Source organism: Ictidomys tridecemlineatus, chromosome 9, assembly GCF_052094955.1.
Source record: "Ictidomys tridecemlineatus isolate mIctTri1 chromosome 9, mIctTri1.hap1, whole genome shotgun sequence".
Taxonomy (NCBI): domain Eukaryota; kingdom Metazoa; phylum Chordata; class Mammalia; order Rodentia; family Sciuridae; genus Ictidomys; species Ictidomys tridecemlineatus.
The window spans coordinates 52,131,111-52,156,113 of record NC_135485.1 but is presented as its reverse complement, the minus strand read 5'-3'; the positions used below and the strand labels follow the sequence as shown (position 1 = coordinate 52,156,113).

At 33.4% G+C, this 25,003-nt stretch overlaps 1 protein-coding gene and 1 long non-coding RNA gene across 2 annotated transcripts in view; one reads left to right on the top strand and one right to left on the bottom strand.

Annotated features, from left to right (window-relative positions):
* Positions 1-25,003, top strand: part of LOC144366701 (uncharacterized) — a 62,114-nt gene that overhangs the window by 6,394 nt on the left and 30,717 nt on the right. The window contains exon 2 of the long non-coding RNA XR_013425802.1: positions 10,879-10,983. This is a non-coding gene — a long non-coding RNA (uncharacterized LOC144366701). The remainder of the gene's footprint in view (positions 1-10,878; positions 10,984-25,003) is intronic.
* On the bottom strand, positions 605-25,003 carry LOC101974308 (UDP-glucuronosyltransferase 2B17). The gene is made up of 6 exons (XM_005333281.4): positions 24,249-25,003; positions 21,908-22,056; positions 10,316-10,447; positions 8,065-8,152; positions 6,783-7,002; positions 605-1,537 (listed from the first exon to the last, which is right to left on the bottom strand). The coding sequence occupies exons 1-6, from the start codon at positions 24,970-24,972 to the stop codon at positions 1,258-1,260; spliced, it is 1,593 nt and encodes a 530-aa protein (XP_005333338.2). The 5' UTR covers positions 24,973-25,003; the 3' UTR covers positions 605-1,257.

The following is a 25,003-nucleotide window of genomic DNA, read 5'->3' as shown; positions in this document are numbered from 1 at the left end:
TTGAGTGCGATTTTTCATGTACTTACAGACCTGTGATGGTTGATGTTGAATCAGCTGAAGGTTATCCCCTAACAAGTCTGGTGATTAAGAGTCCATCTAATTGATGCCTGACAAAACGGAGACTTCTTATACATATCTTTGTATCCTCCACAAAATGCTCATTTATCATGGAGACTACAATTCTGACTCAGGGCTCCACCATGAGTAGAGGAGGAAAGTTTGAGGAAAGAGAAAAAGTCACAAAGAAAATCGGCGGGTGGGTGAGAATTCAGTGCCTTGATTAACTAAGTCATGGAAGAAAAGTGCATGACTTCCAGTGCAAGCTCCATGATGAAATTGACAAAGTGCAATGAGAGGGGACACGGATCAATGGAACCATTGTTCAAGTGTTTGTAGTCTTGTCTCAAATTGCTGCAGATATAAACTTTTGAAGTAGCTATCAGACAGCTCTATGCTACTATGAAATGTATTTAAATGTTGATATTAGACCTAAATTTATATTATAAAAATTGTGTGAATCTACAATGCACAGTGATGCAAATCTAATAACATAAGCAATATATTTAATCATTGAATTTTGCAGTGTTAATATTAATGCTTCAGAAAAGGGAAACAAAGCAGACAGCATTTAATTGTGATGAATATCACATGCCAGCAGGAACCCAACCACATCCAAAAATATGTACAGGAATCAGAAGAGGTTCTGGATGGCATAGGGGGAGAGTGAAAATTGAAAGATTGAGACTATGTATATGTATAATCAAAGCGGGAATGAAACTGAGACCATCTAGGTAAAACTTTTTAAAGGACTAAGAATAAAAGTGAATGAGCCCATGATAAATGACTTTGCCTTCTATATCTTTTAGGAAAGAAGGGATGCTGAGGCTGGATGTACGATGAAAGGCAAACAACATTAACAGTCTCCCCAAAAAAAAAAACCAAACAGAAGGGCAAATCTTGTCACTACACTCTAATTACTGAACTCTTTCTTCAGAGAGGTTAAAGCTACAAAATAGAATCATAAATGGCAATATAAACATGTGGTTTAATTTTATTTTCTCTAATAGTTTTTCCTTTAACTGAAATATTTTTATATTTTACACAGGGAGTAAGTTTTATGAAGCCAAAATTTGACTTGACAAAGTGATATGTGAAAAGTTGTTAGCATAGGTAGAAACCTGGCAATACAGCCTCCTCTTGTGGAAGTTAACAGGAGGAGCCATTTATCAGGATTCCCAGCTTCAGGCCTAGGTACAATTACTCCCTTTTTTTCTTCTTTCCAGTTTTAAAAAACATCTGGAAACAAAACAGACAGCATTTAGTGATGAATAACATCCCAGTTGCCACACAGGCCAGCAGGAACCCAATCACATCCAAAGAGTAGTACTGGAACCAGGAGAGGTCATGGGCAGCCACCCGGAGGTGTTTAGCTCCTTTGTGGCGCATGACAAACTCAATCCAGAAGACAGCTCTGTCCAGAGGCTTCACTGGCTGATCATGTTGAATTCTAGATAACTTCATAGCATTCTCTTTATATCTAAAGGTGAAACATAAAAGCATCAACATTGAAAGTAAGTTAATCTGTCTAAGCACATGAAGTCAATGAAAGTTTTTCATAAGTGCCATATGGATAATTTAAAATAATTATCAGAGACTTGCCCTGCATATGGTGTATTTTTGCTTTTGTCACCATATTATATTTGATTTTAATTGGAATGTTCTGATGTATAAATATCTCAAAAGTGCCTATGGAACTTTAGGGAGATGAGAAAAATTCTTTCCATCAGAGGAAATAATTATGAGTAATTCTGAGTCTAATAAGTGAGAGAGAAGGCATACAGTTTGTGAAAGATTACCTTGAAGTCTTTTAAAGAGGAAACATATCATGATGGGCAGTGCTTCCTAACCATTCTCTGTTTTTCCTCTTCATTTCTACCTTCTATTGTCTCTTTTCCAACTGGTAGGTAGGATGGTATTTTGAAAATATACACATCTATTTATGAAGTTGTCTGCTCAAAATTTTCATTTGACTTCTCATCACAAGTGGAATCAAATCCAAGTCTGTTCTTGTACTAGTGGATTCTAATGGGTTAGACACTGGCCATGTTTTCTGATATCATTTCCCCTTGATTATTCTGTATAGGCATATGTGTCTTATTTATTTTATTGTTAAAGCTTTTAAAAAATTATATATAACATAAGAATACATTTTTACATAATTGCAAAGAAATGGAATATAATTTGCTCTAATTCAGTTCCCAGAACACCCCCTCCTCATACCCTCCCTCTACTTAACTCTTTCTATCCCACTGATCTTTCTTTAATTTATTTATAGTTTTTTTAAAATAAGTGTTTTTATATATACTTGATATTGGGATTCACTGTAATATATTCAGGTATATACATATGAAAATTTGTCAGATTCATTCCACTCTTCTTCCCTTTTCCTTTCCCTCATTCCTTGTCCTCAATCCCCTTTGTTTACTCTATTGATCTTTCCTCTATTTTGATAAAATTCTCTCTTCTTTTTTTTCCCTCTCTCTCCCTGCCCCCCACCTCGGTCCCATTCCCTGTTATTTTGGATTAACTTGTGTTTATAAGGGAAAACTTTTGAAATTCTAGTTTTTGAGACTGACTCATTTCACTTGGCATGACAGTCTCCGGTTTCATCACTTTTCTGGCTAATGCCATAATATCATTCTTTATGACTAATACTCCATTATGAATACATATCACATTTTCTTTATCCATTCATCTGTTGAAGGGCACCTACATTGGTTTTATAACTTGGATACTATGAACTGTGCTGCTATAAAGATTGATGTGGTTGAATTCCTATAGTATACTGATTTCAGATCTTTTGGATATATACTGAGGAGTGGGATACTCCATGGTGGTTCCAATTCTAGTTTTTAGTAGTTTAGGCTCATTTGCATTCTTCCTCTTCCCCAGTGTCACCAAATGTGCTCTCCCCTTGGCACCTTCAGACTTTTAATCTTGTCTGGCTTTTCCTTGAGCATCCTTACCTGCAACACCACAAGGCCTGCTTATATTTCATAGTTGAGGTCTTGGCCCTCATATCACCCCTCAGAGGTGCTTTTCCTGACCATATTAGCATAGCAGCCCTAGGCATTTTTCTATTATTTTGGTTGTTTTACATGAATTTCTCTTTTATACCACATTATATTTTCTCTAATAAGCCCCGCCACAACAAGATAATATACATATCCTAAGTGATCACCTGGAAATATCATAATTAACTTGAAGATATGTGAAGTGAGGACACTAATGTACCCACTAATTGGATCAATGACATCGGGTTTGCACATGATATGATCTGCCATTTAGAAGATCCTAAAGAATCCACTGGAAGACTTAGATCTGGTGGTGAAATACAAATTCAGAAAAGTAATAGGATACAAATAACCACACAAAACTCAATAACTTGTCTAATACATAAACAGCAAATTCACTGAGAAAGAAATCAGAAAAGAAATTTCTTTAGCAATAGTTCCAAAGATAAATAACTAGGAATAAGCCTAATAGAAGAGGTGAAAGTCTTCTTTCATATTCCAATTATGGAATATGGAAGAAAGAAGATACTATAATATGGAAAGACTTCTTTGGTTCATAAATCAGCAGAATGAATACTGTTGAAATGACCATCTGACTGAAACCAATCTACTGATTTTTGATAAAATTTCTGTCAAAGTATTATATTTTGTCAGGAATTTTATCAAATCAGTACATTGGTTTCAGTCATTGTACTGTCATGTGTAACTAATTAAAACAAAAAAAATATATATATATATAAATGGAAGTCTTCACAGAACTAAGAAAAACAATCATAAAATCATATGAAAGTACAAAAGACTAAATAGCCAAAAAAATTGAGCAAAAGGATAAAAGCTAGAAGTATCACAATATCCAATTTCATATAGCCTAGAGAGCCATAGTAATAAAAATAATATTGTAATTATAAAACAGATACAGACCAATGGAATACAATAGAAACTCAAGAAATAAACCCATAGAGTTATAACCATCTGATTCTTGAGAAAGGTGCCAAAAATGTATGCTGGAGAAATGATAGCCTTTTTTTAAAATGGTGCTGGTAAAACTGGATATCCACATGTGGAACTTTGCAACTTGATCCCTAACTCTGACCCTGTACAAGAATAAACACAAAATAGATCAATGACCTGAGTATAAGATCTAAAACATTGAAACTACACAAAGAAAGACTTCATGACATAGGCACAGGCAATGAGTTTTTGAAGAGAACTCCTATAATTCTGAAAGTTATAAGAAACATCAATAAATGGGACTGCACCAAATTAAAATGCTTCTGCATAGTAAAGAAAATAATCATAACAGTGAAGAAGAAGCCTACAGAATAAGATAAACATTTTGCCCTCTCCTTTTAAGACAGGATTAATATTCAAAATGTATAAGGAATTCAAATGTCTTAATACCATAATATTCTCCAAATAAACCAGTCAATGAATAGGCCAATGAGCTGAACATCTTATGGTTTGAATATAGATACCCCCCAATAGCTCATGTGACATCACAGGAATGTTCAAAGTGAGATAATTAGATGATGAGAGGTATAGTCTCATCAGTGGACTAATGTATTTGAATGGAAGTGATGTATTACTTTGTAGCAACTGTATCCAGAATGTGGCTGGAAGAAGTAGATCACTGGGGATGTGAATTTGGGGATTATATTTTGTCCCTGAATCCCTATCACTCCCTTTCTCTGATTCCTGATTGCCATGAGCTGAGTAGCTTTCCTCTGCCATGATGTTCTGCTGTGATTTTCAACCTCATCTCGGGCCCACAGTAATTGAGTTGGTTGATTGTGAACTGAATCTCTAAAACCACGATCCAAAATAAAGTTTTCCTCCTCTAAGTTAATTTTTTTTCCTGTCAGGTATTTTTGTCACAGCAACAAAATCTGACTAATACAATATATGAAAAAAATGTTCAACAACTTTAACCAGTAAGAACATGCAAAATAATACTACACTGAGATTCCATCTCAGCCCAGTCAGAATGAATATCATCAGGAATCCAAGTAACAATAACTGCTGGCAAAAGATTCAGGGAAAAAGAACCATTTGTACACTGTTGGTGGAAATGGAAAGTAATACATTCATTATAGACACGAAAGTGGAATTTCCTCAAAAAGCTAAATATAGAAATAACATATAATGAAGGTATACTATTCTTGGGTATATACTGAAAGGAATTAAAGTTATCATACTAGAGTGATGCCTGCATATTTATACTCTTCATGGCACATTCACAGTGGCTGGATTATAGAATTAGCCCAGATTTCCATCAACAGATGAGTGGATAAAAAAATGTGATATCTCTCTCTCTCTCTCTCTCTCTCTCTCTCTCTCTCACACACACACACACACACACACACACACACACACACATAGAGAGAATTATTGAGCTATAAATAATGAAATTATGTCATTTGTAGAAAAAGAGATGAAATTAGAAATTCTAATATTAAATGAAATAAATTAAAAAATTTGACAAATATTGCATGTTTTCATTGATATATGGAATCTGGCAGGGTGATGTAATGTATAAGTAACCAGAAGACTATTATACAAGAAGGAAAGGATCAGGAGAGGAGGGGGAGAGATTGTTAGGCTACTACAAAGTCTTCTAGGACATAATGTATTAACTGATATATTCATACTTAAGTCTGATGTTTTAATCTGTATTTTCTTTTCCATTTTTATGGCTCTTTTTCTATTCTTTCTTTATGTCTTTCAGAGTATTTTTATTATTCATTGTCTAACTATTTTCTCCTTGGAAATGCAATTTTGAACTTGTCCTTCAAGTGATACCTTTCTAAAATATAATACTCTGATAGGAGAAATAAGAGCTGAATAGAAGATAGTCATTCTGCTGAGATACAATTCCCATTTCCCTTTGCAGTATGGAAAAGGTTAATTATTGAAGTTTTGTTTTATCAAATGTCATGTAGAAAATTTTATTGTGCTTCAAAAGTTACCACAAATTTAAAAAGTCAACCATAAGGAATGTTATAAAAATATTTGCAATTCATATATCTGATGAGATAAAATATGATGAAATATTATCATCAATAATTAAAATATAAATAACCTGATTAAAAATGAGTAAAGAATTGGAACTGACATTTCTCTCAAGAAGATAAGTAAATGACCAATAAGCACATAAAGCAATGCTCTTTAGCTATAATGGAAATGCAAGTCAAGACCACAGTGAGCTACAATCCTAGTCATTAGATTGGCTATAATGAAAGAAACAGGTGATAAATGCTAATAACAATACAGAGAGATTGTAACTCTTACGTTGCTTGGATGCTACAGAAAATTTTGCAACTAGTTTGTAAAACAATTTGGAAGATCTTAATACATATAAAATTAACATATGACCCAGCAGTTCTATTAGGAATTATCAGAAGAAATGAATACTTATGTTTATACAAAGTTGTACCCATTGTTCATAATAATCAAAATTGAAAACAACAAAAATGTCCATAAACTGATGAATTGATAAATTACTGTGAAAATGACATACCTATATTTGAAGCTGTCTACAACTCTGAAATCGTACTGATTAAACTGGTTTGAAATAAATAAGATTTAACATGGATTAAATCTTTTAAATTCTTTCAAAACTACCCTCCTCAAAAATGGGATAAAACTTACACTCATTGATGAGAAGACAATCCTTCTATGAATACTACCCGATGTCAAAGTTGTACTTACAAAGGGTCATTAATGACCATCCTCAAGGCCTTGAGAAGATCTGTACTTGACAATGTTCTGTAGTCCAATCTAATAGCTGCTCCCTTGGCCTTCACATGAGCAATGTTGTCAGCCTGATCAGCAAACAAAGGAATGCCCACCATGGGGATCCCATGATAGATTGCTTCATAGACGCCATTGGTTCCACCATGAGTTATAAAAGCTTTTGTTTTTGGATGACCTAGGATTGAGTCAATGTCAACAAAATTATTAATTAAAAATCTTAGAAATGAAATGAGAAATGTGTATTATAAGACATTAGAGGGAGCAGTGTACTTTAGATAACAGTTTATTGTAAACATTATCTTGCACTGAATTATTATTATTATTTTTTCATATCTCAGAGGAACAAGCACCTATGTCCACTGGAGTGCTAAGTGAAAACTACATGAAAGAGGGAGTATATGACTTGAGACTTGATAATTAAACACAAGATTGATAGGTAGTAAAAAAAATAGAACATTTTTTGAGTAAAGGAATCAACATGTACTAATGAAAAATACAGCCATGAAGGACATTTTAGCATATTTTCTCATTATGAAAAAACCCCAAAACTGAAGTCACTAAGTTTGCTATGTAGCATGTCCAAAGCAGCAGGAAGTAGAATGGTGATGGTACTGAAATCAGAGAAAAGAGAGACAACACTTCATTATGAAATGTGTTATCACTTCATAATAAAGATTGTGCATTCATTTCTATAGAAAATAAAGAATCACTGTTAATAAAAAAAAAACAAAACTGTCAGTTACTTTCGAGTGGTATTTGAAATACTTCAGCAAGAGGGGAAAGAATGAGTCAAAGATGTAAACTAAGGGACTGGGGTTGTGGCTCAGTGGTAGAGTGTTCACTTTGTAAATGTGTACCACTGGGTTTGATCCTTAGTATCACATAAAAAATAAACAAAGATATTGTGCCCATCTACAACTAAAAAAAATATTTTTAAAAGAGATGTAAAACAATATAGAGAGATAATCCAGGAACTGACTGAAAAATTCTTGCAGAGGTAATTGCACCCGAAATAAAGATAATTTGGATTCTGTATATAATGACTGTGTATAATAAAATTGCAGCTTTTTACTTTGCTTTTACAAACCATCCCTGGGTCTGGAAAATAATTTTTTAAAAGTTGAACATTGTGTTTGATTTTTAAAAAGTAACAAGTATTCAATAAAATGTTTCCTGTTGAACTGAAGAAACCAGATTGACTGTACTCATGTTTTCAGGATTTATCTCAGAGTCTTACCAAGAAGGTCATTCTGGGGGATCCATTTGTATATCTGAGTGTTGGGTCCTAATTTATCTGGCTTCTTGCCATTAAATCTCCATATGACCTGTTTGGTAAACAAAGTACCTTATTCTATGTTTTAAAGATTAAAGTTATAGTATGTTTGAATTCTAAAAATTTAAGAGATCATCTAGTTCAATATTTCACACATAATGAAATGAATACAAACAATTTTTAACAATGGGAATTCTTAAAATCTAAAGTAAAAGTCCACATTTATTTTGTTTAATGTATTTTACCCTAGCTTTCATTTTTCAAAATTAATATTATCAGGTTTATTTCTTTTGAGTGACACAGATTGGACATTACATATATTCATTAGTTCTTTAAGGTACTTATTTCAGTTTGGCATTTTGTTTTTTTACTACACAAAAGCAAAACAATACAGTCAGCTACTTGTTTGAAATAAATGAATTCTAATGAGGAATTACATGTAACTTGTTTTAGACAGCATTTTACTAAGCAGTAACTACAATAATCATTTCACTGGCACGTGTGAACTATGACCCACACTTTATCAATTTAACCTACGCTTTTATCAACATTGGTGGATTTGGAAATTCTTTTAAGTTTTAAAAGGAAAAGCTTATTAGCAACTTGTAAATAATTACATGGGTTTTGAAATAAAGTGCAAAATTTTGATGTCACTAGATTTTTAAAAACTGTTTGTTATTTAATGATGTACTACAAAGTCTTGGTGGTAGTATCATACAGATTCAAGATATTTTTATGCCTAGAACCAAAACAAGGAGCTGACTTTGGAAATTGAAAGCAAACTTCATGAACTGGAGTATAATTTCTATGTTCTTAACTTCTATATGCAATGTGAATAACAAAGTAACTTTAGTTCTGCAGAAAAGAAAAACACTTGAGTGATTAGGAGAAGACTATACCAGATAGAAAACTACAAACTATATGGCAAACACACAAAGACCACAAGAGCATTCTGTATGTAGAAAATGTGGTATTAAAGCATTTTATGGAGCTGCATCTCCTGAATTCCAGCCCATGCTAGGCTTGCTTCTGCTTGACTCTTCCTGATAGTGTCTTGTTTTTCCTTCAAAGGTGTTAATCTGATATTTTAGAAGCAAAGTCCTTTGGGGCACATTTTATAATGCACAGGGTCCACTTTGAGGGAGGGCTAATCTCTACACATTTAAAAATATTTTCCTTTCTCAGACATTATCTGTTAGTGCAAGCTGTTTTTTGTTTGTTTGTTTGTTTTTCTGCAAATACATGTGACTGAGTGTGAATTTAGAGTCAGGGTTTAAGGCTTGTTCAATTCTGGGTAGCCTTTCTCCTCAAAACTCCAGGAACAGTTCATTAAAGAAATCTATGTTGGTTTTTTGTTGTTGTTGTTGTTGTTTTTTTTTTTATATTCTTTTTTTTATTGTTGGTTGTTCAAAACCTTAAACCGTTCTTAATACATCATATTTCACAGTTTGATTCAAGCGGGTTATGAACTCCCAACTTTACCCCGTATACAGATTGCTGTATCACATCAGTTACCCTTCCATTGATTGACATATTGCCATTCTAGTGTCTGATGTATTCTGCTGTCAGTCCTATTCTCTACTATCCCCCCTCCCCTTCCCTCCCCTCCCCTTTTCTCTCTCTACCCCTTCTACTGTAAATCATTTCTTCCATTTGTATTATCTTGTCTTGTTTTTTAATGGGAGTATTTTGAACTCATAGTTTCCGAGGTTCAGCACACGTTTGGTAGACTCCAGTGTTCTGGGCCAGAGATGAGGTGGAATATGATTCCAAGAAGCTTATTCTTAAATAAGGATAAGTAAGGAACAAGGGATTGTATAATATATCTAAAATCATGATAAAATTTAGCCTTTTCCAATACCTGATTAATATTATTGTGGTGGTCCAGTTATGAGTTAACTTTTTTATAGCTTTCTGATAACATTTGCTGTGTATATGGTGCCCTCAGGAATCCTGCAGGGAAAAGGAAGAAGTGGCAGGGAAGAATGTAGTATCTGTGTGAATGTAGTATCTTACAATTAAAATCTCACAATGAATCTGTGAAAAATATATATATAAAAGAATGTATATATAAAAAGATATATATATCATGAATTATATATACCATGATAGGTTTTTTTCACAAAGGATGCATCTTTAAGTAAATACTTTGTAAATTTTATAAAGTTTAACAGACTTTTTCATACTTATCCACTAATAGGGCACTTTTTCTCACCTTTTGTGGAATCTGTGCAAGAGCAGATGCAATCAGATTGGCTTTCTCTTCTGGCATGTTAGAAACTATTGTCCCCAGAGAAAACACCACAATACCATTTTCTCCAGAACTCTGTACAAATTCTTCCATTTCCTGTGAATAAAACATTTGCTCCATCAAAAAAGTTTAACAGCGAGGGAATAGAAGATGGCAGATTAGAGGAAGGCTGACTTCTTAATTCCTCCAAGGATCAAAATACAAGTAGTGAAAATACTGCTTGTTAGTGAGGTAGGTGAAAGAAGGATTTCACTAAAATTCAGTACTGGACAATCAGAGTTATCTCAGAGACTCAGAAGTTTAGGTTCATTATACAAAGAAGACTACATTGAAACCAAAGTATTTGTGGAAGTGGCTGTAGTAGTAGTAATGGTGCTGTCTACCACAGAGAAAGGAAAACACAGAGAAAAAAACACAATGGACATATTTGGTATGAAAAATCCTGACATCAGAAAAGCAGCCTGAACTTAGCTGATCCAGAGGCTGCACTGTGCAGTGATACTTGAAAAATTATGTTTCTTTTCTAGGTGGGGAGAGATGAGGTGGAGTAATCTTGAAGAGGCCATACTTCAGCTGCTGCTAGTACTGGGAGATCAGAGCAAACACTGCTGCAATGCCTACTGTGTGGCCTAGTGAGTACCTAGTTAAATGGAAGGGAAACAAACCCAAAGAAGATTTTACTCCAGGGGAATCAAGTCAAAAAAGCAAAGTGGGAGCACAACTTGCTTTTCCTTTGAGACTGGTGGTTCATGTGACCAGATGAAGTGGGTAGAGAATCTGAAAATGCAGGTGTAGAAATACTCAGAGACTAAGCTTGGGAGATCTATGTTGGTGGACCTCAGAATAAATGGAGGATCAGCTCCCCTGCTGTTATGGGATAATTTGAAAATTAAGTCAGGCTGACTGCATTTTGCTCAGACATCTCACCCTGTGCAGAACTGGTCCCCCTTTCTGCATGAACCCACTCACACAGAGCTGAAATCTCTACCCTCACCCACTTGCACACTGACCACAATGTATTTTAAACTCTGGAACTAATGCAAGTTTGCTTCCTGATTATGTATAAAAAGGTGCTGATTCTGAGAACTTGGTGCTTTCCACTTTATGAATTTGTGTCCTATGATTGTACTTGCCTCTTCCATCCCCATTATTTGTGGTTTTTGTGTTTTTAAGCTGTCCTCCCTCCCCCCACACCAGTGTTCAGTGTCTTGGGCCATAGAACAGTCTGCTTTCTTCTCCCTTGGCCCTGGCCAGAACATATCCTTTGTCTTTTCTTCAAAAAACTCAGAGTTTTATTTGGGATTTTGGAATATCACCTTAACATGGCCAAATGAATAGAATTCTTGGGAGGCTACTGAGATTCAGATTTCTTACAAAGTTCAGCAACTGCCAGGCCCTAAGTGTGTGTCCATCTACTCTCTTCAGATCAGAATCCAACAAAGCCCTTGAGCTCTGATTAGACCTAAGCCTCATCCTTCAGGACTCCCCTCATACAACACCACACCTTGGTGTGCATAGATCTGTCTGTGTAGGCAAAGCTCCAACTGACAGTTCTTCCCATTCCATCCTATGTCATATTGGTAAGAAGGAAAGCTATCACTTAAGCTACATAGCTTAAGAAGAAATGGAAAGAAAGAAAGTTGGGCATAGTCGGTGATCATCCATTCTTGCTGACTATTTTGACCGCTTCCGTGGAAATTATTCTTTCATTTATCATTAAGAATATTTTTACTTTTTCTTATTCTCTCTCTCTCTCTCTCTCTGTGTGTGTGTGTGTGTGTGTGTGTGTGTGTGTGTTCTTTCAGTGGTTCATGGACATATATCTACATTTTTCTTCTTAGCATTTTTAAAAATGTAGTTATTTCCTTTGCCTTGTCTTTTGAGGATTAGGATTTTTGATCTGTATATTTTTGTTCATTTTGTATTATTTTTATTTGTTCGTTTCTCTTCCTCTCTTTTCTTCTCCTGCTGATAGCCAAAATCTATTTTCTTTTTCTCTCTTTCTTTACTTTTTTCTTTTTTTTCTCCTCCAGCCTCATAACTGTCACCTGCCACATTTCTGCTGCATTCTCTCTGTTCACTTTTGAAAACTGCAAACCCTTTTTCTTCCTTCCTATCATGCTTCATTTCCTCTTAACTGTATTTTTCATCATCTTTTAGAACTAATTGTTTTATATAAGTCCTGCTTTCACCATTAACACTCTTGAAATTATTACTTACGTGGATGACATCGGTGATACCTGTTTCTTGTTTTAATGCTGGATCTAGTATGGTTATACACCTTTTTCTTATTGTTGTTGTTGTTATTGGCAATTGCTGACCCCACCATTTCTGTGTTGTTTTTTTTTTTTTTTTGGTAGCAATTGACATTGTAGAAGTCATAGTAGAATCCAACTATTTATTTTAATGCTGTTTATTGTTTGTATAATTTGTTTCCATTGTTTGTTTCCACCTATTCTGTAACTGGAAATCTATAGTGTTACTACAAGTACAGGGTAGAGAAGTCTCCATCTAAAATAAATTCAGCCAAAATACAGTTCACCTTCCTCCACACACAAATTAATGAAACTCAATCTCTGTCTATACTTTAATACAAAGATAAAAACACAAACTATTTATAAAGCCACCTTAAATAGAAAGTGCTAGGGGTGGGCTTTTAGCAACCTATGAAAATCCATTGCCACAGCAAATTCAGAGAGAATTAATGCAAAGCCTGTGAATACCACATTTACAAGGGTGCCTCAATCCAGATCATTCTAGGACATGTTGGAAAGTAAAGACAAGGCCCTATATAGAGTAAAAGAAATATCCCCATCTAAAAGATGTATAAAATTCAATACAGGTCTATAACAAATATGTAAAAACAAGGTAATATTAAATGTTATAAAGTTTATAATTCACCAACTGACCCCAAAGATATTATAATAAATAAAATATCAGATAAAGAATTAAAAAACCCAGTATAAAAATGATCAATGAATTCCTAGAGAACACAGAAAAACAATTGAATGAACTAAGTAAGTTATTACAGAATATAAATGAAAAATTAAATGAGAAATATTGAAAGAGAACCAAATGTGAATCTTGGAAATGAAAGACAAAATAAATAAAATGTTCAGTTGTAAGTCTCTATAATACAGTAGACAATGCTGAAGACAGAATCTGAGATATAAAAGAAAAATCGGCCAGCCTTGAACATTTAGGCAGTTTTAAAGTAAAGAAAATATGTTACCATGACCAGAACATACAAGAATATTGGGAAAACATTAAGAGATTAAACTTAAGAACCATTGGAATTGAGGAGGATTGTGAAAGGCAGGATAAGAGAAATTGATAGCCTCTTTAGGGAAATAATAACAGAAAAATTTTCAAACTTTGAGAATAAGACAGGTACCCAGATACAGAAGGATATATACAGATATGGAACCCCAAATACACAGGATAGATAAAGAAACTTTCTACAACACATTATAATTAAAATGCCTAACATACAGAACAAGAATAGACTTTTAGAATCCTTAAGAGAAAATTGTCATGTTACATTTAGAGGCAAGACAATCATAATCACTTCTCATTTCTCAGCACAAACTCTAAAAACAAGAAGATCTGGGAGTAATAAGTTCCAACTCCTGAAAGAAAATAACTGTCAACCAAGACTGCTATACACAGCAAAGCTATTCTTCAAAATCAAATTAAAACTTTCCTAGATAAGCAGAAAGTAAAAGAATTCAGAGCAACTAAACCAACAATACAGAAGATATTTAATAAAATAATTCTTTTGGAAGAAATGAAAAACAGACCACAGAGTTCAAAAATGAACAAATCTGATTTGAAGAGTAATTAAGCAAATGAGAAACAGGACCAAATTAAACATAAATAAATCAAAATGACAGGAATTAATAAACTTCCCTTTGTAATTATATTGAATATAAATGGTCTTAATTCTCCAATTAAAACATATAGTCTGTCAGAATGGGATTGTAAAAGAAGACCCAATGATACATTGTTTGTAAAATATGCACCTTACAGATAAAAACAGCCACAGGCTGAAGCAAAAGCATAAAAAATAATATATAATGTAAAGGGAAAGATAAAATAAGCAGGATTAGTTACTCTCATATCTGACAAAGTAAACTTCAAAACAAAATTAATCAAAAGAGATAAAGATGGTCACTTCCTACTTGTAAAGGAAATAATTTAAAAATAAGATATAACAATTATAAATATTTAAGTCACAAACATGGGTCCAACTAATTACATAAAGGAAACCTTACTCATATTGAAGCCTCAGATAGACATGAATACAATAATACTGGGTGATTTAATACAGTTTGTTTATCAAGGTCATTCAAACATAAAGTTAGTGAAGATTCTTTGGATCTGAAAAATATTATAAGTCTAATGAACTTAAAGATATCTAAAGAATATTTCATTCAACAACATCTGAATACACTTTCTTTTTAGCATCTTATGAAACCATCCCCCAAACAGACCATATTTATGATGACAAAGCCACTCTCCTCAAATACAGAATAATTGGTATAATTTATTATATCCTATCTGAATATAATGGGATAAAGTTAGAAATCAGCATGAATTCTAAAACCATACAAAAACTATGTAAACATATGAAGATTGAACAGACTGTTTCGAATGAAACAACCCCCCCAAAAAAAATTGGATTATAGAAGAATCAAGAGAAAAATTTAAAAATCTTAGACTCAAATGAGAAGAGTAATACAACATATCATAATCTCTGGATTAGTATGAAAGCAGTTTAAAGAGAAAAGTTTATAGCTGAGTGCCTGTAAAATAAAATCATAATGATTCCACATAAAAAAACTATTTATTTCAAGGTTCTTGAAAAAGAAGAATAAACCAATTCCAAAACCAGAAGAAGAGCAGTTAGAAAAGAATGATATATATGAGATACAAAAATAGGAAAGAAAGAAGTCAAATTATTAGTTTGTAAAGGTATAATTCTATACATAGAAGACCCATAGGACTCCACCCAAAGATTGCTAGAGCTAATAAATAAATTTGACAAAATAGCTTATTATGAATCAACATACAAAATTCAATAGCTTTCCTATATACTGACACTGAATATGCAAAGAAAAAAAATCAGGAGAAGGATTCCATTCACAATAGCCTCAAAACAAAACAAGCAAACTAAAAGCCCCTAGGAATAAATCTAACAAAAGAGTTGAAAGACCTCTACAATTAAAGAAAGAAATTAAAGAAGACACAGAAGAAATTGAAAAGGCCTTCCATGTTCATGGATAGGTAGAATTAATATTGTTGAAATTGCTAACTATTCAAAACAATATACAGATTCAATGCAATCCACATAAAAATACCAATGATGTTCTTCACAGAACTAGAATAGACACTCCTAAAGTTCAACTGGAAAAAAGTAAAAAACCCAGAATAGTGAATGCAAATCTAAATTCAAAAAGCAATCCTGGAGGCCTCACAATATCTGTCTTCAAATTATACTACAGAGCATGGAGCCCTCATATCACCCAGGCATACCACTTTTGTTGTAACAAAAACTGCTTGTTACTGGCATAAAAGAGACACATTGATTAGTAGTACAGAATAGAAGACAGAGAAAACCCCACACATATACAGTCATCTGATCCTTGACAATGGTGCCAAAAACATACATTGGAGTAAAGATTGCCTTTTTAATAAATGATGATGGGAAAACTGCAGAAGAATTAAACTAAACCCTTATCTCTCACCCTTCACAAAAATCAACTCAAAATGGATCAATGACCTAGAAATTAAAGTAAATAAAATACAACTCCTAGAAGAAAACATAGGGTCTACATTCCACATATAAGCACAGACAATGACTTTCTCAAATAAGACCTCTAGAGGTCAGAAAAAAATGCCAAGAGGTAATAAATAGGAAGACATCAAATTAAATAGCTTCTGCACAGCAAAGGAAACAATCAGAATTGTGAAGAGAGAACTTATAAGATGGAAGAAAATCTTTGCTATCTATCTTCTGACAAAGGATTAATATCTAGAATATATAAAGAATTCAATAAACTTTACACTAAAAATCAAACAACCCAATTAATAAGTGGAAAAATAAATCAAACAGATGCTTCTCATAAAAATAAGTATAAAATGCTTAATATCACTACCAATTAGGAAAATCAAAACTATACTGATATTTCACCTTATACTAGTCAAAATAGTAGTCATTGAGAATAAAAAGGATAATAAATGCTGGAGAGGATATGGAGAAAAATGAATACTTTTACACAATTGGAGGCATTGTAAATGGCTATGGAAATCAGTATAGAGATTCATTAAAAGAGTAAGCATGGAACCATCAGGTATACCACTTCTCAATATTTATCCTAAAGAATTAAAGTCATCTTATTACAGTGATACACACATACCCATTTTATAGCAATATAATTCAAAATGGACAAATTATGGAATCAGCCTAGATGTCTGCCAATGAATGAATGAATAAAGAAAATGTGGTCTATATACACAATGGAGTTTTATTCAGCCCAAAAAACTAAATATCATTACATTAAGTTAAATAAGTCAAACTCAGGTCAAAGGTTGTATGTTTTCTCTCATATGTAAAAGCTAGAGAGGAAAAAGGAAAACAAAGATGGGATGGATCTCATGAAAATCAAAGGGAGATCAGGTGAGAAAGGGATCAATGGGTGGGAGGTGGGGAAAAATGGGGAATTTCTGGAAAATTATATTGGCCAAATTATATTGTTATATTGTGTGAATGTATGAATTTGTAACATAAAATCCCATCATTAGGTATAACTATAATGCACCAATAAAAGTGTTGAAAAAAAGGGAAACAGAAAATACTAGAAATAATTTCTATGTAAACTAAGGAGAAAAATCATGTATTATTAGGAATTTGGTGTCAATGGCTATTTTTAAATTGATCCAAACACTTATCAAAATTAAACTAGACCCTTATCTCTCACCCTTTTGAAAGAGATGTGTATTATGGCATTCAAGTTCTACTAGGCTTACTTGTATAAACATGTCTCCCTGTGTGTGCTTGTGTCTGTGTGTCAAGAAGAAATGACCTAGAGCCATTAAACAGTAATTTGAGAGGTGATGTTAGAAATTATTACATGTAGACTCTTAATTTATAACTTTATTCATTACTAATGTCAATTTTTTGTTAGACACTATAGCTAGTACTTTACTTGGCTTCAATTGTTACATTTCTAGGAAATCAGGTTATCTGGATAATTTTTTAGTTTGAAATTATTAGTACTTATTTCTCTCCTAGTGAGCACTGAAGAAAAGTTACTGGGATTTTTTTTACATGTTTATAGTTCTTATCTCTATAATACTTACTTTTTCACTTTATAATTTGTGAGAGTTTCTCAATGCTTTCCTCTATAACATCCCATAAAAGCTGGATATTAACAGTCACTGGCATTCAGAATATAAGTAGTATGTTGGATTTTCTTTTACATAATCCTAACAATCCTCTGCTTGTCTATTTCAGAACCATTCTGATCCACAATCAGCATTTTCATTGCATTGGAATGATACATATATCTGGGTGATCATTTGTTTGGGTTGTTTATATGTATCATCTTTTGCCCTGAAATTTGTAAATAATATAGAAATTCCACAACAATGAACTGTGTACAAGTGGCTGTAAAGAACCCTTATCACCACCTCATATGACCAATGGGAACTGTTGCACACTGGTGTGTGTTCCTCTGGACCTTTTATAGAACTGGCCAAAAAATAGAGTACCCCTTCATGTTCAAAACACTAGAAACACTAGGGATAATAGGGACATATCTCAACATGGTAAAAGCTATCTATGCTGAGCCCAAGGCCAACATCATTCTAAATGGAGATAAATTGAAAGCATCCTCTCTAAAAACTGGAACGAGACAGGGATGCCCTCTTTCACCACTTCTATTTAATATAGTTCTTGAAACACTGGCCAGAGGAATTAGACAGATAAAAGAAAATAAAGAGATACAGATAGGAAAAGAGAACTCAAATTAGCAATATTTACCGGCTATATGATTCTATACTTAGAAGACCCCAAAAATTTCACCAGAAAACATCTAAAACTAGTAAATGAAATCAGCAAAGTAGCAGGATATAAAATCAACACCCTTAAATCAAATGCATTTCTGTAATTCAGTGACAAATCCTCTGAAAGGGAAACAAGGAAAACTATTACAAAAGTCTCAAAAGTAAATAAATAAATAAAATACTTGGGAATAAATTTAGTAAAAGACATGAAAGTCCTCTACAATGAAAACTACAGAATTCTAAAGAAACAAATTAAAGACGACCTTAGAAGAGCAAAAAAATCTCCCTTGTTCTTGGATAGGAAGAATTAATTTTGTCAAAATGACCATATTACCAAAGCATCATACTGATTTAATGCAATCCCAATCAATATCCCAATGAAATTTCTCATAGAAATAGAAAAATCAGTCATGAAATTCATCTGGAAAAACAAGAGAGCCTGAATATCTAAAGCAATCCTTAGAGTGAAGCAGGTAGCATCACTATACCAGATATTACCCTACACTACAGAGCAATAGTAACAAAAACAGATGGTATTGGCACCTAAGTAGACTTGTAGACCAATGATATAGAATAGAGGACACAGAGACAAACTCACATAATTAAAGTTATTTTATATTAGACAAAGGTGCCAAAAACATACATTGGAGAAACAGTGCTAGGAAAACTGGAAATCTGTATGCAACAAGATGAAATTAAACCCCTATCTCCCACCATGTACAAAACTCAACTCAAAGTGGATTAAGGACACAGGAATTAAACCACAGACACTGTACCTAATAGAATAAAAAGTAGGCCCCAAACTCTATCATGTCAGATTAGGCCCAACTTCTTTAATAAGACTCCTATAGCAGGAGATTTAAAATCAAGAATCAATAAATGGGATGGATTCTAAAAAGCTTCTTCTCAGCAAAAGAAACAATTAATTAGGTAAAAAGAGAACCTACATTTGGGGAGCAAGTTTTTACCACATGCATATCAGACAGAACACTAATCTCTGTGATATATAAAGAACTGAAAAAGTTAAACACCAAAAAAACCAAATAACCCAATAAATAACTGGGCCAAGGAATGAACACACACTTCTCAGAAGATTATATACAATCAATCAACAAATATATGAAAAAGATGTTCAACATCTTTGGCAATTAGGGAAATGCAAATCAAAACTACTTCAAGATTTAATCTCACTCCAGTCAGAAGGGCAGCTATTAAAAATACAAACAACAATGAGTGTTGGTGAGGATGTGGGGAAAAAGGCACACTCGTACATTGGTGATGGGACTGCAAAATGGTGCAGCATTGGAAAGCAGTATGGAGATTCCTTAGACAACTCAGAATGGAACCACCATTTGACCCAGCTATCACACTCTTCAGTCTATACTCAAAGGACTTAAAAACAGCATACTACAGGCAAAAAGCCACATCAATGTTTATAGAAGAATAATTCACAATGGCTAAACTGTGAAACCAACCTATATGCCCTTCAGTATATGGATGGATAAAGAAAATGTGGCATATATACACAATGGAATATTACTCAGCATTAAAAGAGAATAAAATCATGGAATTTGCCATTAAATACATGGCGTTAGAGAATATAATGCTAAGTGAAGTTAACCAATCCCAAAAAACCAAAAGCTGAGTGTTTTCTTTGATATAAGGGGGCTAACTCATAATGGAGATGGTGGGGGGCTTGGGATGAATAGATCAACTGTAGGTATGGCAAAGGGGTGGGAGGGAAGGGAAGATATAAGAAAGACCGTGGAATGTGATGGACATCATTACCCTAAGTACAAATATAAAGACATGAATGGTGTAACTCTACTTTGTGTACAAGCAGAGTCATGAAATATTGTGCTCTATATGTGTAATATGAATTGTAATGCATTCTGCTGTCATATATAACAAATTAGAATTTTTTTAAAAAAGAAAACTAGTTTCTTTTATATGTGTAATTATATCCATTATGCCTTTCACATATTAACTAATTGATATTATTGGGAACTACCATACAAGACCTGAACTGGTTACACTTACAAGAGAAAATCTACGGTAGTTAGTTTCAGCCATATTGTTTCTTTCTCTCGAGTTGAATATAATCCAAATTCATGTACACAGTAGTGTTTTGGGTATGCTAAAATGAATTACCTGTAAAAACACTCAAATATTATTATTTCTAAACATTAAGCATATCTTTTTGGTATAGTTAGGATCTTTAAAAGTAGATAACAAAGTTCAGTTATTTAGAAGGAAAAAATTGTTTTATAGATACAAAAAAGAAATAATTACAACAGCTAATATTACTATGGATCCTATGTTTGTGCCGAGGACATTGTGTATCAGTATTATCTATTTTTTCCATGTAACACAATATGAAATTGAACTATTAACAGATAAGTAAGCATCATCACATGTAAGAACTACCTCATCCATGTTTACATCTTTTGTTATCTGCAGTCTTGCAACAACTTCCTGAGTGTTTCCTCTGCATTATCTTTCCCTCTACAATCCAACTTGGTGACTGCATTTTGAGATTTTTTCAAAAGAGAAAATTTATTCACATCTCTCTCTTTTAAGAAAAATTACTTTTCAATTGTAGTTGGATACAATCTATTTACTTATTTATTTATCTGTTTATTTATTTATTTATTTTTATGTTGTCCTGAGGATGGAACCCAGGGCCTCACACATGCTAGGCAAGTGCTCTACTGCTGAGCCACAACCTCAGCCCCTTCACATCTCTCTTATACGTAACTCTTTTCATGGAATCCCCAATGCACTTAATAGATTCTTTAAACTCGTAGTTACCTAGCTTTCACTTACCTCTCTAGCATTTTCTGCTCTTTGCTGTCCTACTCCTGATACACTACTCTTGAAGTTCTTGGGAGTTTCCCTTACTATTTATTGTATGTGATTTTCCTTTTGTGTCTTCCTCTCTCTCTCAACCCCTTTTCTTATCCTGTGCATTCTTTAGAACTCATCTTAGTTATCAAGGATTCTAGGATGTTTCTCATGATCTTTGCTGGAGGTTTCCTTAGCATTGTATAATTTCCTTATGGTAACACACACAAATTTATTCCTTGTTAGAGTCCTTGTACCCAGCTTGAATGTAAGATCTGGATGATGCAGAAACTGTGTCAACTTTATATCTTTCTGTATCTAGCACTTACCTCTGGTAGATGTGAGTCACTTAATAAATATTTTCTTTATATTTAGTAGAATAATTGATTGATTTTTTCTTATGAATTATATAACGAAGGCATAATTTTCATGACTAGTCTCAGAGGATGCCAGATTTCCTATTTTCTTCTGTGACAATAATGAAATGCCAGTATCTTTGATGGCATAGAAATGCCGAGTCTATAATTGGCAGAACTCTTTATCTTGTTTTTCATATCTTTGGCTCAAAATCTCTGAATTAGGAATGCAGAATCATTTCTACCAAAAATGTCAATCTTTAAACAGAACAAACAGGAGCAGATTTACCTTAGGGAGGGGTTTGGCAGGTTTACAGTGGAGTCCTCCAACAAAGTCAAAATTTGGTAAAAGTGGACGAGGAAATTCTAAATCCCAATAGGTTCGAATGAGCCAAAAATCAGCTTTCCCCATTGTTTCATATATTGTAGTGGGTCTCCCTGAAAGGATAAAAGAAAAGATGATGAAACTTGTATCTTGAATGCCTCATATAATTTCCATGAAATGAACTGGATTAGTGTTGTCAAGATGCTTAAAGTGCATGTGTGTATGTGTTTGTGTGTGTTTGCATCCTAAAATTGATACTGTTTTTTTTAGAGAGAGAGAGAGAGAGAGAGAGAGAGAGAGAGAGAGAGAGAGAGAGAGAATTTTTTTAATATATGTATATAAATTTTTTTTTAGTTATTGGCGGACACAACATCTTTGTTTGTATGTGCTGAGGATCGAACCCCTGGGCCGCACACATGCCAGGCGAGGGTGCTACCACTTGAGCCACATCCCCAGCCCCTAAAATTGATATGTTTTATAGTGTATTTTTTGTATATTATAATTGATATGTTTTACATATGTTAATATGTACATAAACTAATTGTGTGGGTACTTTCTAATGTTCCATCAGTATATATACAATCACAAATAATTACTAACATAAGCCAGTATAGAAGTAACATATTTTATTTTCTCTCTAAAACTGTAGAATAATCTAAATTTTTAGAATCTTTGTGAGCTCCATAACCAATCAGTGTTCCCATAACTGTAAAGACATCTTTTCTAGGAGTACTCAGTCTAATTCTCACAATTGAACAAACCATTCCCTTGATTCTTGATTCTACAAGTGAACTGTAATGGTTAGTGAGTATGCCTGAATTCCTAGTGACCACTACTGCAATTGCCTCCTATTAGGAGATTAATAATATTAACTCGGTAATATATATGTATTTGAAAATAACAGCCATACAAATCATTAAAACAGAGATTTGTTCTCATCTTAATTTAGTTCATATTGCATTAAATAGTAAATATTAGTCTTTAAAAATATAGACTAATAAGGTGTGGTTCCACTCCACACAGTTTTAGGCCTAAAGCCATGGTTTGTTTGTTTTTTATCAAAGGAATGTGAAGTATGAGATAGCTCAATTTATAGTTCTCTGCATCTGAGATAGAGACACTATTTACTTAACTGTGAAGGAATCTTTAAGGTAATTCAGATAAATACTTTAATTTCTAACTGAGGAAATGAAGCTACATAAAAATAATTTTCTCCATGTTACATACATATTGTTATGCTAGTAATACATATGCATGTTATTAATGTACATGTATATCATCATTAAAACATTTAGGGAAATTAATGACTGTCCTTAAAGATGAAAAAAAATAGTAAAGTGCAGACAAATCTTCCATGATTCAATTTGCAAGTTATTGCTTCCTAGAGCAATCCGTACAAGTGATTGCCACTGGTTTCTAATTGACCCTATAATGTAAAAGCCCTTCTTTATTGGTGAGACCATTTGTTCACCTTATATTTTCATTCCATACTTTTTAAAATTATTTTTTATTTGTTTTAATTTGTTATACATGACAGTAGAATTCACTTGTACTTGATATATCATACATAGATGGGATATAATTTCTCATTTTTCTGATTATACATATTGCAGAATCACATTGGTCACACAGTCACATATATACATAAAGTAATAATGTCTGTTTCATTCTACTGTCTTCCTTATCCTCACATCCCCTGCTTTCCCCTCCTTTCTCTTCCCTCTACCTAATCTAAGGTAATGATATTCTTTTTTTTTTGCCTTTATACATGTACACTTTTTTTTGTATTACAATTCTTAATACACATATATACCACAAATTTTGTATCTCTGTTTGTATATAAAGTATGTTGGCACCCAATTCAAGTCTTCATACATGTACTTTGTATGATCTAATGTAATCACATTACACCACCCTTGCTAATCCCCTGCCCCCTCCTTTTCCCACCCATCCCTCTGCCCTATCTAGAATTCATCTATTTCTCCCATGCTCTCCGGCCCTACCCCAATAATGAGTAAACCTTCTTACCTCCTTACATCAGAGAAAACATTAGGCATTTGTTTTGGGGGGGATAGGCTGACTTCACTTAGCATTATCTTCTCCAATGCCATCCATTTACCTGCAAATGCAATGGTTTTGTTCTTTTGTAATGCTGAGTAAAATTCCCTTGTGTATATACATCGCATTTTGTTCTATAGTTTTACTTACAGAAAAGAAAATTTTTCTGATTTTATGCTTATGAAAGGTCAGCTTCAAAGTCATAGAAAATTTAGGATTTCAAATAATAATTAAAGAATCAACTTACCTAGAACTTCACTGTAAAACTGATTCCATCTCTTCACATCAAATATTTGGAACCAAAAATCAAAATAAAGCATATACAGTGTATTTTTAACCCTCTCCATGAATGTCATTTGATCACTTAATTCTGACATAACAATGGGCACATAAGAAGGAGGAACTGTAAGTCCACCACTGTATTTTTCATATGTGTAGCCAAAAGTGAAGCGGAGAGTATATACAAATGGTATATTAAGTAGCTCAGCCAGCAGCTCACCACAGGGACCAACTGCATCTGCAAGAACAACATCAAATTTTGATTCATGTAGTTTCATCATAAGTTTCTTGTTTAAAACTACATTTCTGCAGAGTTCTTCAATTGTATCAGAATAGTTTTTGAAAACTTTTTGTACTAAAGAATAAAATTCCCAGAAGTCATCTTTTGGAGTATCATAAATCCATTCATGGATCCATTTGGAGAAATGTTCTTCCAAATTTTGTTTACTTGAAGGTGCAGGGTAAACCTCAAAATTAATAGCAGATGTTGTGTTGGGATTAATAAGAATGGAAGCTGTTGATGTCAGAACAGTCACCTCATGACCTCTCTGGATAAGTTCATCCAGGATTGTCTTTATGTTGATCCAATGGCTGTATTCTGTGGGCCACACCAGCACTTTTCCACAGCTTCCAGAGCTAAAGTAACACATCAGTTGTATCAGCAGAAGAACCGAGTTCCTTTTCACAGACATCTTGGTGCAATGCAATGTTTCTGTTACATTA